At 45.9% G+C, this 15,215-nt stretch overlaps 1 protein-coding gene across 6 annotated transcripts in view; it reads left to right on the top strand.

Annotated features, from left to right (window-relative positions):
• The window catches only part of dnmt3ab (DNA (cytosine-5-)-methyltransferase 3 alpha b), a 620,530-nt gene that overhangs the window by 531,187 nt on the left and 74,128 nt on the right, over nt 1–15,215 (top strand). For 5 of the 6 annotated variants that reach the window (XM_041188736.1, XM_041188735.1, XM_041188734.1 and 2 more), the window contains 2 exons: nt 2,292–2,382; nt 14,195–14,343. In XM_041188736.1, the coding sequence (XP_041044670.1) occupies nt 2,292–2,382; nt 14,195–14,343 (240 nt within the window). Of the gene's footprint in view, nt 1–2,291; nt 2,383–14,194; nt 14,344–15,119; nt 15,141–15,215 lie in introns of those variants that run through there. The other variant, XM_041188737.1, reaches the window with a different exon arrangement.

Here is a 15,215-nt window from a genome sequence, read left to right as displayed (position 1 = left end):
CATGAGTGGACATGGATGGTAAATGAAATTTTCCACAGAATAACTTTTTCACCTTGGGAACCGATCTCCCTGAGGCAGCACTTGGTCTCCGGGAGATTGGAGCGCTCCTCCACGTGCATGCGCGTACATGAAGGAGCGCACTTCTACATTTGGCATTCCACGCCCCCCCCCCCCCCCCCGCCCGCACAGGAAGTGCATAGTGCTTCCGTGCAGACGTCAAGGCCCGCCCATGAAAAATGGCGGCACGCCCCCGATTGCGGGCACTGATCAGAGAGCCTTCCGCCCATGCTCGCTCCCACACTCCCCCCCCCCGAAGGGGAGAAAATGTTGCCTGTGGTGCCAGCAAAATGATCTGTGTGTGTAGTCATTGGCACCCTATACCACGGGGAAGCCAGCAGTCCTAGCAAAGCCATGTGCTTACTCCAACTGCTGTTTTCAAGAGAGAATGAAATGTAGTTAGCTATCTTGGAATACAGAGCCTCAATGACCTCCCTTATGCAACAGTGGACAGCAAACTTGTGAGGGGTTGCAAACATCTCCAGCTACTGACTGGAAAGAACCGAGTGGATAAAAGTCCATTACCATGGTCACCTTCATGGCCATTGGCAATGCAGTCCCTGCCACTCTGAGGTTGACGTTGTGGCTGCAGCACAATGACAAATTTAATTGGGGACGTTCTTACTGAAGCGCAGACCACCACACCCAGTGTTCCTCACTGAGAGATTCTGCCTGCCCACCCTGGATGTTTATGACCTCCAACTGAGAGCCCTTCTCCATCTCCTCCTCCTCCTCCCTTTTCTGGCAGTTTGCCTTGCTTTGTGTGACTGTTCATTCTCCAAGTTACGCTGTATTCCAAGGGGAATGCCACGTTTGTGGTTTGTTAGAATTTTTAGGCCCCAAGGGGCGAGCACAGAGGCCAGGCAGCCACAGACTTTCACACAGCTTAGCAGCACCATCCCCCACCCCAACCATTTTCCGAGAATTTGGATGGAGGGTGGCAGGGCTACCCACCTGCAAGTGGCAGGTAGCTGATCGAGGTTGTTTAAAAGCCTATTAAGACCGATTGTCAGAGGCCGAGTGGGATTTTCCAGTTGGTCTTCAAGCCCGGGAAGGTATCGGGTAACAGTCCAGCTCCAAGAGCTGGCCTGCCAACAGCAGCCCTGGGGGCCAGCGCTCCAGACTAGCTTTGAGGCTAGTTGGGTTTCAGTTGCAGCTGCCCACTGCTCGGGGGTGGCATCTACCCTCCACAGTGTGGCCTGGCTGCTGAAAGCATTTCTTAATTTCAACTTCAAAAGGTTGGTGAGAGGCTGTCTCTTCCCTCACTTACCTGAAAAGGCAGCCTGCTGCTGCTTTAATGCTGGAGGCCCTCCAACTTCGAGAGCCTTGCCTGCTTTCCTGAATTGGACAACGAGCCCGCCCTGTGGCCATGAATTGGCCAAATTGAGGTAAATCACACCCGGGTGGCTGTTCCCCATACCATGCGGACTTCTGACCCCCATTTGATCCTGATGTCCACAGGGAAAATCCTGCCCCTTGATGTCCTTCAGCATTGTCATACCAGTCCCTGGGGAGTTTTGTAACTAGAGACATCTATACAAAGCACCAAACACTTGTAGGACTGTAGCAACAGCTAGAAAAAGTCAACCAGCAACTAAACTGTAAGAAGTTGATGATCCCTTGAGATTATCCTGGTGGGGGCCCTTGCTGCTGTTGAACACATGTTCAGCAGCGCAATACTGAAAGGGGATGTTGAGTGAAGCATTGAGTTCTAAGATGGGAGGGCAGATGTCAATTAATGTTGCACACAGATCAAGGTCATGATCTACCTGCTCTATGTACATCCAGTGGTACATTCACCGTGTACACACTAACTTTGGCACCAAAATTACATCCTTTGTGTTCCATTTCACAAATGTGCGCACACCACAACAGATGCCATTCTCTAAGGGCACCCATAGCCTTCAAAAAACAGGTGCTAACAAACCCAGTTTCTCAGCCATCATGTTTGAGAACCTGCTTGTTGTGTTGCCATGTTGCATGAGCAGTTTTGTTTAAACCAAAAGAACCGTTAGTCTGTGTTATACTTCCAGAAAATCCTTACATCTCAAAATAAAGTAGGCACCAGAAAATGGTTCATGTGGTCGTACAACACCTGAATAATTCAGTTTAGTCCTGAATAATTCAGTTTAGTCAGCCATTACCAATTAAACTGACAGTTTGGCTGTGGTATTTAATGACAGCTCAGTAACTGTGGCTTGAAATTGTGTTTAAAATTACTTTTCTTCCTTCAGCTATTGGAGTGGGGACCATTTGACCTGGTGATTGGTGGAAGTCCCTGCAATGACTTGTCCATAGTGAATCCTGCCAGGAAAGGACTTTATGGTGAGTGAATTATATAATTGCTACCATTCCCATTTGTCCATCACATTCTCCACCCAATTGTTTGAATTCATTGTTATTTCATCAATTCCACTCCAAGCACCACAACACCTCGTTCAGCTTGTTGAGTGGGATGATTAACGTTTCAATCCAGGTAACTCTGTAGCTGCCCAATCGAGTTGTGCTTCCATGGAACAGTAAGAGTTAGTTTTTCACTTGCCTCTTGTAGTTTGATACTTACACCTATTAAATAGAGGGGACTTCCATCCTCTCAGTTGATTAGAATTTTTACCCAGCCCCAGAGGTACAAGAGTAAGTGTTTAATCAACTGTGCCACCAGTTTCACTACAATTCAATTTTAATGTACCTGATATGTCCTGTTGGCAGGCTGTTGTTTTAAAGCTCTGTTGTGTTGAACACATATCTCAATACAACAAATATTTAACTTTTTTAAAATGAACATTACCAAAAACTTTATCATTCGATACATTTCCCTTTAATTTTTTGCCTTCTAAACCATCTAAAAAGGATGGTTTACCTGCTCTGTTGGCTACATTATGTTCCACAAGGTTTACAGGCTAAAAATGTGACTCTTGGAATAGTGTTAGTGCCTTGCTTACTTCAAATAGAAATAGACAAATAGTGTCAGAAGAATTTTCTGAGCTTAAGATTTCAGTAAGCACAATGGCAATCATATGCTTTCAATTAGGATGAATCTACTGTTTATGCATTGCAGCTCGCAATACTGATCTTAATTACTTGGGGCTAAATTCAATAGCCCGCAAAATGCGGCATGGGGATTGCAAGGGGGGTATTAAATTACGCACTTTGCTTCCGATGCAGGTAACATGCCATCTTCTTGCTGTTTACCATAATTGCAGCATGCAGCCAGTGCTGTTGAGTGGCTGCACACCTCATTGTGAGGCCCAAAATTGTTAGAGGCTAGCGCCAGTTCAAGGTAGCCTGCAATACTTAAATAGAGCCTGAAACTCTTAAAATGGACTGGAGCATGACCATTGCAACGGGAGCAGATGCTGTAAGTTATTCTGCAACTGATCCTGCCTGGGAAGGACAGAAAAATGGCACAATGTGGCAGACAGCTGATTCCAAGGTTTCTGATGCTGCACTGGGAGCTTTAGTTGAGGATGTGCATAGGAGAAGCGATGTGCTCAATCAAAGGGGGCCAGGAAACCCACAGAACAGGATCTCAGCAGATAGTGGAACCAGATAGCTGTGGCAATCAATAGCAAGGGTCAAGAACTAAGGACTTGGATGTGGTGCTGCAAAAAGTTCAATGAACTTAAGTGAGAAATAAAGGTGATGAATGCATCTTCAAATACCATATCACTAGCCTCAGATATTACTCAAATCACCTGACCCCCATCACGCACTTACCAACAATTTCTATCAACTATAACTCATGCTTAACATTTTCCACACCCTCACACACTTAACACTACCAAAACCCTCACACCCATATCTCACAGCTTGCACAGGCTATCAGCTATCCAACCATAACCGTCATATCATCCAAACTGATTGCTCAGCACTCACTGACACACTTCCCTCTCTCTCTTGCAGGACAAGGTGGTGCACAACTGGATGCAGTGGACAGGGAAGTCTGCATGCCCTTACACCAATGGAGGGGATGGTGCTCACCATCATTGGAATGGCCATTGCTGAGGCCGTGGCCAATGGCAGAGCTGAAAGAATAGAAGATGGCGACACCCATATCCTCACCTGTGTCCAATTTCCACCTCATCCCACAATCTCTTCTAATTTAGAAGCAGCAGATGGTTTAAACATGCACCTTTTGCTTTCTTCCGCTCTCCTCACCACACCCTACCCTTGTGCCTCTTTCCTTTCAGATACATGGCAACTGAAACCTAGCCAGGCAATGATGAAGAGCAGCAAATGGAAGAGCAAGAAGACAGTGATGATGAAGAAACTTGATCCTACACTTGCATCCACCAACTCAGAAACCAACACTGCATGTAATTTAGAGGAGAAATAAGCACCTCGTCCGACACAGGTCACAAAGTGGACTGCAACCATGCCTGGAGCAAAGATAGTGCAGGTGCCAGCGCCCCAGAGGGGACATCGGACATGAATTCTGCTGCGGAGGACTCAGTTGAGCGTTTCGATGGAGCCACTACAAAAGAAGGCTGAAACAAAAACAAAAATAGCTGGAAAGTCTCAGCAGGTCTGACAGCATCTGCGGAGAGGAACACAGTTAACGTCTCGAGTCCGAAACGTTAACTGTGTTCCTCTCCGCAGATGCTGTCAGACCTGCTGAGTCTTTCCAGCTATTTTTTGTTTTTGTTTCAGATTTCCAGCATCCGCAGTATTTTGCTTTTACAAAAGAAGGCCAATGGGCGCGCACAATGAAGTGCTCAGTGAACCTGGAAGCTTGATGGAAAGCCTGAATGCAATATCCAGGAGCATGGAGGAGACTGACACCAGCTTGGACATAGCCTTGGGCAGAGCTTGGAGCCCATCCGTTGCAGCATGAACGTGGTGGTCAACTGGATTAACGCACTTGTGGACCCAATCGTGATGCAGCATCTGATGGCTAGTTTCTCGGGTTCCATTACAGCACAAGCAGCAGCCACCCAAAGTCTTGGTGCTACAATGGAAACTCAGATTAAATTCACGCCAGCTCAGACTGCTGCTAACATGGCTGTGGATTACAGTCTTGACAGGGACCTAGCAGTCCAGCAATTCGCCCTGTAACAGGTCACCAGGATAGTCGAAGAGTCACCCCTAGGCAGAGATAGTGGCTCCACGGAGTGCCATCCTGCAGTCCTTTGTCAGGATGACAGCATCCATCCACCCTCCAACCTCTGCCACAATGCCAGGGTCCTGGCTGTTGCCTGAAGCCAGCCAGCCCAGGCTGCTGCTGCGCATGCCAAGATGCTGCAGTCCGTCATTGGGCCTTCCAGGTCCAGAGCTACTCAAGGCCATCCTCCACATCCATCTGTCGTGTCTCCTACCGAAGATCACCAGCCTTGATGCAGCCACTGGGGTAGCACTGCATTGGAGTCCTAGGACAGACAAAGGCAATAAGAGAATGCACAAAGGCGATTAGTTGACATTTAGATGTGTTCATTTGTAAATTTGGTCTAGCATGTTTATTTTGTGGTGGCTTTTATTTTTGCATTGTGATCAAGTGGACTCTGTGATAGTCAGTAACAGAGGGAAGGTCAGGTATGGGACCGGTGGTGAATGGAGAATTTCAGTTGTGTTTACTGGTATTGCAGTTTAACAAGCTGTTTATGGCAGCCTAGCAGAAAGGAACTGGGTGGATTTCCTCCTCTTTTCCTCTTTCTCCTCCACAGGCGGCCACCATATGCCTAGTGGCAAAGGCTCATGATGACGAGTGTGTGCAGCACATAGTTGACCACTACAAATCTTGACACCTGCTCTACCGAGTACTGTAAGGCTCCTCCAGAGTAGCACAGACAGCAGAGGTTTTTTCAATAGCCCAGTGGCCTGCTCATATTTTGTGTGGCAGCACAACTTTCAGTGTGTGCATGCTACCCAAGTACGTATGGCTTCTGCACTGTAATCATGTGCCACGTTGTCAGTCGATAGCCCTTGTCACCCTGTAGCCACCCTCTGGTTTACACGTTGACACAGTGGACTGCCTCGGAACGAATACATCATGATTGCTGCCAGGATACTGGGCACTGACCAGCATGATTTGCTGCATATCATCGCACACCAGCTGTATATTGAAGGAGTGGAACACCTTTTGGTTCTGGTACATCTGAGATGACATGCAGTGCCTGCACTCAATGTCACCCTGCACCATGGAAAGCCAGAAAACCTTGTAAAACCACATATCTGTCCATCTGCTGGTCTTTTGAATGGAGTATCAGTGAATTCCTTTACGTGGCAATGCAGGATGTTGCAAGTATCTCCAGCTCCAGCTCCAAGGATCCTGACACATGAAAGTTCATGGCCATACTCGCCTGCACAACCACTATCAATGCAGTGCTTGCTCTGATGTTGCAGTTGTGGCTGCAGCAGGTGACAGATTTCATAGAAACGTAGAAAAATAGAAGCAGGAGTAGGTCATTCGGACCTTTGAGCCTGCTCCGCCATTCAATATGATCATGGCTGACCCACTATCTCAAAGTCATACTCCCGTTCTCCCCCCATTCCCCTTGATGCCTTTAGAGTCTAGAAATCTATCAGTTTCCTTCTTAAATATATTCAGTCCTTGTCCTCCACAGACCTCTGTGGAAGAGAATTCCACAGGTTCACCTCGCTCTGAGTGAAGAGGTTTCTCCTCTTCTCAGTCCTAAATGGCCTACTCCATATCCTGAGATTGTGACCCCTTGTTCTAGACCACCCCCCAGCCAGAGAAAACATCATTCCTGCATCCAATCTGTCTAGCCCTGTCAGAATTTTATATGTTTCAGTGAGATCCCCTCTCAATTCTTCTAAACCCCAGTGAATACAGGCCTACTCAGCCCAATCTCTCCTCATATGACACCCCTGCCATCCCAGGAATGAGTCTGGTGAACCTTCACTGCATTCCCTCAATGGCAAGTCTATCTTTACTGGGCAAGGAGACCAAAACTGCACACAATACTCCAGGCGTGGTCTCACCGAGGCCCTGTACAGCTGCAGTAAGACATCCTTGCCCATGTACTCAAGTCCTCTCACAATGAAGGCCAGCATACCATTTGCCTCCTTAACTGCTTGCTGCACCTGCATACTGGCTTTCAGTGATTGGTGTACAAGGACACCCAGGTCCCTTTTCTACATCAACATTTCCCAACCTTTCACCATTTAAGTAATACTCTGCCATTCTGTTTTTCTTACCAAAGTAGATAACTTCACACTTATCCACGTTATACTGCATCTGCCATATAATTGCCCACTCACTCAACTTGTCTAAATCATCTTGAAGCCTTTTAACGTCCTTCTCACCACTCTCATTCCCACCTAGTTTTATGTCGTCATCAAACTTGGAAATATTACATTTGGTTCCCTCATCCAAATCATTGATATATATTGTGAATAGCTGGGGCCCAAGCACTGATCCCTGTAGTACCCCACTGGTCACCGCCTGCCACTCTGAAAAAGACCCATTTATTCCTGCTCTCTGTTTCCTGTCTGCTAACCAATTCTCAATCCATGCCAATATATTACCCCCAATCCCATGTGCTTTAATTTTGCACACTAACCTCTTATGTGGGACTCTATCAAAAACTTTCTGAAAATCCAAATACAACATATCCACTGGTTCTCCCTTATCTATTCTGCTAGTTACATCCTGAAAGAACCCCAGTAGGTTTGTGAAACATGATTTCCCTTTCATAAATCCATGTTGACTTTGTCTAATCCCGTTGATATTTTCTACGTGTTCTGTTATCTCATCCTTTATTACAGACACTAGCATTTTCCCTACCACTGATGTTAGGCTAACCGGTCTGTAATTCTCTGTTTACTCGCTCACTCCATTTTTAAATAGTGGGGTTACATATGCCACCCTCCAATCTGCCAGGTCTGTTCCAGAATCTACAGAATTTTGGGAGATGACAACCAACACATCCACTATTTCCATGGCCACCTCCTTTAGTACCCTGGGGATTTGTTAGCTTTCAGTCCCATTAATTTCTACAGCATTGTTTTTTTAGTAATACTAATTGCCTTCAATTCCTCCTTCTCACTAGACCTTTGGTTCCCTAGTATTTCTGGGAAGTTATTTGTGTCTTCCTCCATGAAGACACAAAAGTAGTTGTTTAAAAAAAGTAGTTGTTTAATTGCTCTGCCATTTCCTTGTTCTCTATTATAAATTCTCCTGTTTCGGTCTGTAAGGGGCCTACATTTGTCTTCACTAATCTTGTTCTTCTTACATACTTAAAGAAATTTTTAGTCCTGTTTTATGTTCCTTGCAATTTTACTCTCGTACTCTATTTTTCCCCTCTTAATCAATCTCTTGGTCCTTCTTTGCTGAATTCTAAACTGCTCTCAATCCTCAGGCTTGTACTTTTTCCAGGAACTTTGTATGACTCCAATTTGGATCTAATACTATCCTTAATTTCTTTTGTTAGCCATGGTTGGGCCACATTTCCTGTTGTGTTTTTGCATCAGAAAGGAATATATAACCGTTGCAATGCATACATTCGTTCCTTAAATATTAGCCATTGCCTATCCACCATCATGCCTTTTAATGAAGTTCCCCAATCTATCTTAGCCAATTCACTCCTCAGTGAGGATCTCCTCACTGAAGCACCGACATCCCACACACTGTTCATCACTGAGGTTCAGGTAGGAGAATTGCTCCCTGAGTAGCCTGGATGAATATCGCCCCCTCCTGAGAGCTTTTCTCCCCCTCCTTCTCTTCTAGCTTCTTGTCCTCTTCTGCTTGCCCTCTGCTCATTTTCCAAGTCATGCTGTGCTCCACAGGGAATGCCTACTACTGCACCCATGTCTGGGTACAATTGGTTTATGCAGAAACCTTGAAGTCAGCAAAAGTCCTTCAGCAACTGCCACACCACTCCCTGTAGAATTTAGCTACTTGAAGCAACTGGAAAAAAAACCACTTGTACAATTGTAGCAACAGCCAGTAGAAATCAATCAGCAACTAACCTGAAAGTAGTTGAAATAGCACAGTTAGGGTGTCCTTCCCGATGCTGAAAGCATGTTCAGCTGTGCATGGTGGAGTGAGAACATGTGCTGGAGCTTTGAGCTCTAAACTGGTACTATTGGCATCAAATTAATGCTATAAATCAATGTCATGATGTACCTGCTCTGCATTTTACCCACGGGCGGGTACCGCGTGCGTGCTAACTCCCTTATCAATATGGCATCCAGCGTGATGTGCACCTGAAATGTGTGTGTGCACCGCATATGCCATTTTAGACTTTTAAGGCCACTCACAATACCCAAAAAACAGGTGCCACACTCCTGAATTTTGTGCCTTCTATTTCTGCTTACACTTTTCCTTGTGACTGTGGAGAAGTGACATTCTACATAGTCAGCTGTACAACAGTCATGACAGTAAACATGGCTAATAGTTGAAATAAATTAGGCCAGACATTAATGAGCCTAGATTTGTTCTTTGTTCAATCTTTTACTCTCTGGCCAAAATTCTTCATGACCTCAGTGCTAATTGGGACAATGGAGGTTGAACTAACAGCTGCAATTGAAACTTTGGCCCAATATTTATGGGGAGGGAGGAGCGGCACTTGTGTTTCGGGTAGAGGGGAGAACCCCGGAAATGCTGGGGACATGAAGGGCCTGCCAAATTTAACAGCAGGAGCTCGTTATCAATTTTTCACTCAGTTTTCCACCTGGCAGACAGCTAAATTTACAAGCTGCCAGGCAGATGTGTGCAACCAGGCTTGTCTCTGGCAACCAGGTAGCATGCTGGGATTGCTGGAGGGGGCTTGGACTGGCATTCAGGAGTGGGGTGGGTGGGTGGTGGAGGGGGTGGGGCAATGGGAAAAGCTTTGGAGTTGGAGGGGGGAATTAGACTTGCATTTGGGAGTGAAAGAGTTACTAGGAGAAATTACAGCGTTGTTGGGATGTGGGACAAGCAATCAGGAAGGATTGAACGACTTGGAGAGAACACTGGGTTGGGGTGAGGTTGTTCAGAGCAGCAATCGAAAGGGGTTTGACAGAGGAGATAATGGGATTGGAGGTCAGTAGGGTCAGTTGATCGTGGCAGGAAGATTGATTGAAAATCCTGGGGCAATCACTTCTGTTCCTCTTGACCCACAAACACTGCTCTAAAAAGCACTTGATTTGGCTGCTCCAGTCTCCCTTTAGCTGACAGTTTCCTTGGCTCTGGGAAACCCAACTGGCCAAAGTTACATTTAACTGGTTGCAAAATTCTCAGGAGCAGAGCCTTTTTAACATATAATCACAGAACCACATCTCCAGAATAGGTTACACCACTGAGATATTGAAGGAGTGGACCCACCACTGTTAGAACAGAAGTCAGTGCACTTATGATGAGTTGGAGTCAGGTTTTGCATATTTTCTGATTTAGTTCCCCACACCCACCCCAATCCAACCCTCTCCTGTTGGTCATAGGATTTTAAACTACCCCATTTATAAGTACAGTATGCCCTGGTCAGATGCAGTCGTAGCAAGTGTGAGATATAAATTCATACTATACACTCCAGCGTGTCTAACATATTCAGTCCTGAAATTATATCAACTTGCTCAAAATTATACCTAACGGCTATGATACTGTTTAAAGTCAGTTGTCGAACTGTGTCCCGAACTGTAGTAACAGTGTTATCTTGTTATTTCTACCATTGTCCATAGCCAGTATAGTAGATACCAATCCTACTGCGAAATTGTGTCTACTTGGAACAAGTAGCTGTTGAGGGCTGCAAAATTGCAGCAGACAGCTGCCATTCTAGGTCCAAAATAACATTCGTGCACGCTTTAGGTGCTGGCCTTGCCATACACTATTTTGATGATGACATCTGTACACAGAGGGATTATGTACCAGAAGCATGCAGTGTAAGGAGATCATGACCGAAGTCAGCATGTAGCACTGATTTGGCTATAATGGTGCCATTTTCTACCGGAATGCTCCAACTAATGCTCTCTCCTAACCCTGAACCCACATTCAGTAGCAGGATGGAACCCCCAACAGCACAATGGGAGGGGTTGAGCAGGTTGAGGGCCTCAGTGCCAGTGGCTATGAAGGTGACTGTGGCAATTAACTTCTATGCGTCTGGCTCCTTCCAGGCTGAAGCAGGCGGTATTTGCAGCATGTTGCAGTTTGGTGTTCACTGTTGCATAAGAGAGGTTTCAAAGGCTCTTGATCGAAGAGAGCTGCATAAATGTTGTTCTCTTTTGTCAGAATAGGGCAACAGCTGGAGGATGCATCTTTGTGAGGATGACAGGATTCCCATGATGCAGGGTGTCACTCACTGACACACATTGCTTTATGGGTGATGCATGTCAGCTCTTGAGATGTGCAGCAACTAGAAGGGATTCCACTCCTTCAGTGTCTCGCTGATGTGAGATCATACTCAGCAAATCATGCAAATCAATGCCCAGTAGCCTGGCAGTAGCAAATGATGCCTTCATTCTGCGGCAGTCCGTTGTGCCATCTGCATTTGAGCCACCACAATAAACCAGAGGGGGAGGCTACTGGGCAACAAAGGCTACCCACTAACCACAGAGCTCCTGACGGTGGTGTGCAACCGACACATACAGACAAGCATGTCAATATAAGAACTCAGGCTGCCACACAGAATGTCATTGAGAAGACCATTGGGGTGCTTAAACAACATTTTTGTTCCCTGGACCGCTCTGAAGGAGCTCTGCAGCTCTTGGCAGAGTGCATGTCACAACTTGTTGTGGTCTGCTACATCCTGCACAACCTCACCATCATGAGGGTACAGCCCTTGCCACCACATGTATCCTGTACAACTAAGAAGCAGCAGGAGCAAGAGGGGGAGGAAGATGTGAGGAGGCAACCAATACATTCTCTTTTTCGCCAGGCACCCCCTATTTGACTCATCTGACTGTGGTACCAGCGAATGCAAATCCCAATTTTCCATTAACCAGCAGTCAAACACTTTGCTTTCCCTTTGTTACTGACTGTCACAGCGTTCTCTTGGCCACAATGCGAAACAAAAATCAATGTGAAACAAACATTCCAAACCAAATCTGGCAATCAAACCACTCACCCTTGTGCATTCCCATAGTTCTTGTTTACAGTATGCCTTTACTTGTCCTTGTGCTCTTACACACTGCTACCCCAGTAGCTGCAAATCTCTGGTGGAAGGCTGCTGACTTTCAGTGGAGGAGACTACAGGTGGCCTTGGAGGTCAACATTTTGCCCCAGGAGCCTCTGCTTCAGACTCCGCTACCTTTCCACCAGCTGGGTCCCTGATGGTCAACAGCAAGGGCACTGGTGGAGTGGCAGGTTTTTAGAAATCAAGTACTGTCGTCCTTAGAGAGGACAGCAGCTTTGTGCTTCTCGGTGCCATTGCTACTCCCTAGTGGCAGTGCCTTAATAATCCTAACAATGTGTTGCAAGACAGATTGCTGGACTGCTGTGACCCCCTGAAAGCCCCTTTGCGCACTGGTACCTGCAGCTGGGCTGAGCTCCACTGCATTAGCCATGTTTAAGGTGGCTTCTATTTGTACTGCAATGGAAACTGAGACACCGGCCATCAGACAATGAATCGTGTTTGGGTCTACAAATTTGCGAATGGATGTAGGCACTACTTCTATGTGGTAAGGGATGGACTCCAAGCTCTGCACAAAGCCCTGTGCCAAGTTGAAGCCAGACTCCTCCATGCTCCCTAACCGTGACAGCAAGCTTTCTGGCAGCATTGCCAGTGCACCAAGCATTTCATTGGGCATACCCATTAGTGTTCTTCTGTAGGACATCCCATTGAAGTCCTCATCTGAGTCCTCTGCAGCAGAAGTCATGTGAAAACTTGCCCTCCAACAAACTGGCACCTGCACAAACATTGTCCCTTGCCCTAGCTACAGGGCTGTCCTGTCCAATGTCTTTCCATGTGCAGATCCCACCTTTAAGCCATCCTCTAAAATAAATGCAGTGTCAATATCAGAGCTGGTGTCAGCGAGTGAGAGCATGTAGTGTCGTTTCTTTCTCATCATGTCTCCCTGCTCTTCCATCTCTTTCACCACCTCCTGGCCAGGCTGCAGTTCTTGGGTATCTGAAGGGAGTAAGTCACAAGGATAGGGTGGTGGTGCAGGGATGGGATTTGGCGGTGGGGGGGGTGGGGGTAGCAAGAGGCACATGCTTCCACATCAGCAGCTTGTAAACCAGAAAGGATTGTGGGATGAGGAGAAATGGGATGTGAGAAAGGGAGGATGAGCTGTGAGGATGCTGTCATCAACTTTACTGCTGGCCAGGGTCTCAGTCATTGTTCCTGCAGTGATGGTGAGCACTGTCCTTTCCATTGCTGTAAGGACATGCAGGCATGCTTCTCCCCTGCCGGTCAGCTCCTGCTGCTTCTGTTTAAAGGAAACGGCAAGGAAGTGTGTCTGCAAGTGTGGTGCAATCTGTTTGGTTGAAGTGGCTATCATGGTTGAATAGCTGGAAGTGTGCGCAAGCTGTGATTTGTGGGTGTGAGTCTTGCAGCAATAAAGTGTGTGAGAGTGAGGTGAAATGTATGAGTTGTGAATGTTAGAAATGGTTAGAAGCTGAGTGATGGGGATGTGGTGGGGCATTGAGCAGTGTGTGAGTCTAATAGTGCAGTTAGGATATAGCATTTGAAGATATATTCACTAACCTTGACAACTCGCGTTAGATCATTGAACTTTTTATATCACTGCATCAAGGTCCTTGAGGCTGGACTCATGGCATTGACCACCACAGTTACCCGCTCCCACTGTCTTCTAAGAGTTTGTTCAGAGATCCTTTTGACCTAATGCAGATATATAACACCTCTTGTCCTCTGATGTTATCTGCACCTCCTCAACCAAGGCCTCCAGTATAGCGCAGAAAACCTTGGGGTCTGCTCACTGCCATGTTGTGCCACCAATCAGTGTTCTTCTAGCTCACGCTCTGTTTTGCAACTAAGTAGGGTAGGATATTTTCAAGTGGTGCTGACCCCTCACAATTTTGGGCCCTCTGCTCAGGCATTCAGCAATGCAGTTAGCGCTGGCTGCAGGCAGAAATCATTTTAATGAGAAGGCAGCATAAAGATTGTGTCCTGCCTACATTGGAGGCAATGGACATGGGTTAATTGTGCATCATGCTTGCCGTGCCTGTTTTGGGGTCATATCAAATTTCGCGGCAAGGTGTCCAAAAGGACAGCTTTCAATGTGTTATATCCTGTTTACTTTACAGAAGGCACAGGCCGCCTGTTTTTTGAGTTCTATCGTCTTCTCCATGAAACAAGGCCTAAAGAAGGAGACAATAGGCCATTCTTCTGGCTGTTTGAAAATGTGGTGGCAATGGGAGTCAGTGACAAGAGGGACATCTCCCGCTTTTTAGAGGTAAGTTTCTTCGAAGCAAGAAGCCAAAACAGAAACAGCTATTCCCTTAAACTCTATCCCTGTGGTCCTGAAAAAAGACAGATTAAATCATGAAATCAGAACTTCTGTCCAATAAGTCAGTTTGCTACATTTATATTTCACAGCCTTCATAATTTTCCTGCAAGTGGATCTGAATTAAATTGCAAACCATTTATAATAAATCCACAATGCAAAATGATAAGATTGGAGACCTAGTCACTCTTGCGTATTATGCATTTCCCAGCTCCTGTCTGTGACACTGCATTAGCAGAGTTCTGGGAGTGTCCCAGCTACTCACCTTCTTAGCAATTGTATTGTGGGTGCTACAGAAAGACCTTAAAGGGGCAAATCAGACATAGAAAATGCCGACATGCTTTATGGTCTGTGCTCCAGTGCAACTGGGAGAAATATTATTAATTTCTAAGTGTATTTTGTCAGAAATCTCCAGCCTCGTTCCATTGCTAGCATTCTGTTTCAATCAGAATGGAAGTGTACATGATAACTATGATCTCTGTTAAAGTAAAAGTGATGATCTAAGATATGTGAGGAAAGAAATCAGTATCCTTTTCTTTATGAAATTAAATGTGTTCACAGGAAAACAACAAAAAAAAATCAAGCAAATGATTGCCTTTAAAATCTATGGTTGTAGAAAAAAATACCGATGAGAATGTGTCTAATTAGATGGATTCATGTCTCTTAGATATTTATGTATCACTAGATAGGGGAATAGAATGATAAAGCTGCCCTCATTTTGCCAGGTTTGATTTATATTGGAATTGAACAACACAGGACTACTTGCGTGCCAAACAGTGGAAGCAGCATGAGATAGACAGAGCTAAGCAATCCCACAGCCA

This window comes from Carcharodon carcharias, chromosome 5 (assembly GCF_017639515.1).
Source record: "Carcharodon carcharias isolate sCarCar2 chromosome 5, sCarCar2.pri, whole genome shotgun sequence".
In the NCBI taxonomy this organism is placed as follows: Eukaryota; Metazoa; Chordata; class Chondrichthyes; order Lamniformes; family Lamnidae; genus Carcharodon; species Carcharodon carcharias.
This window is presented reverse-complemented; position numbering and strand designations above follow the sequence as displayed.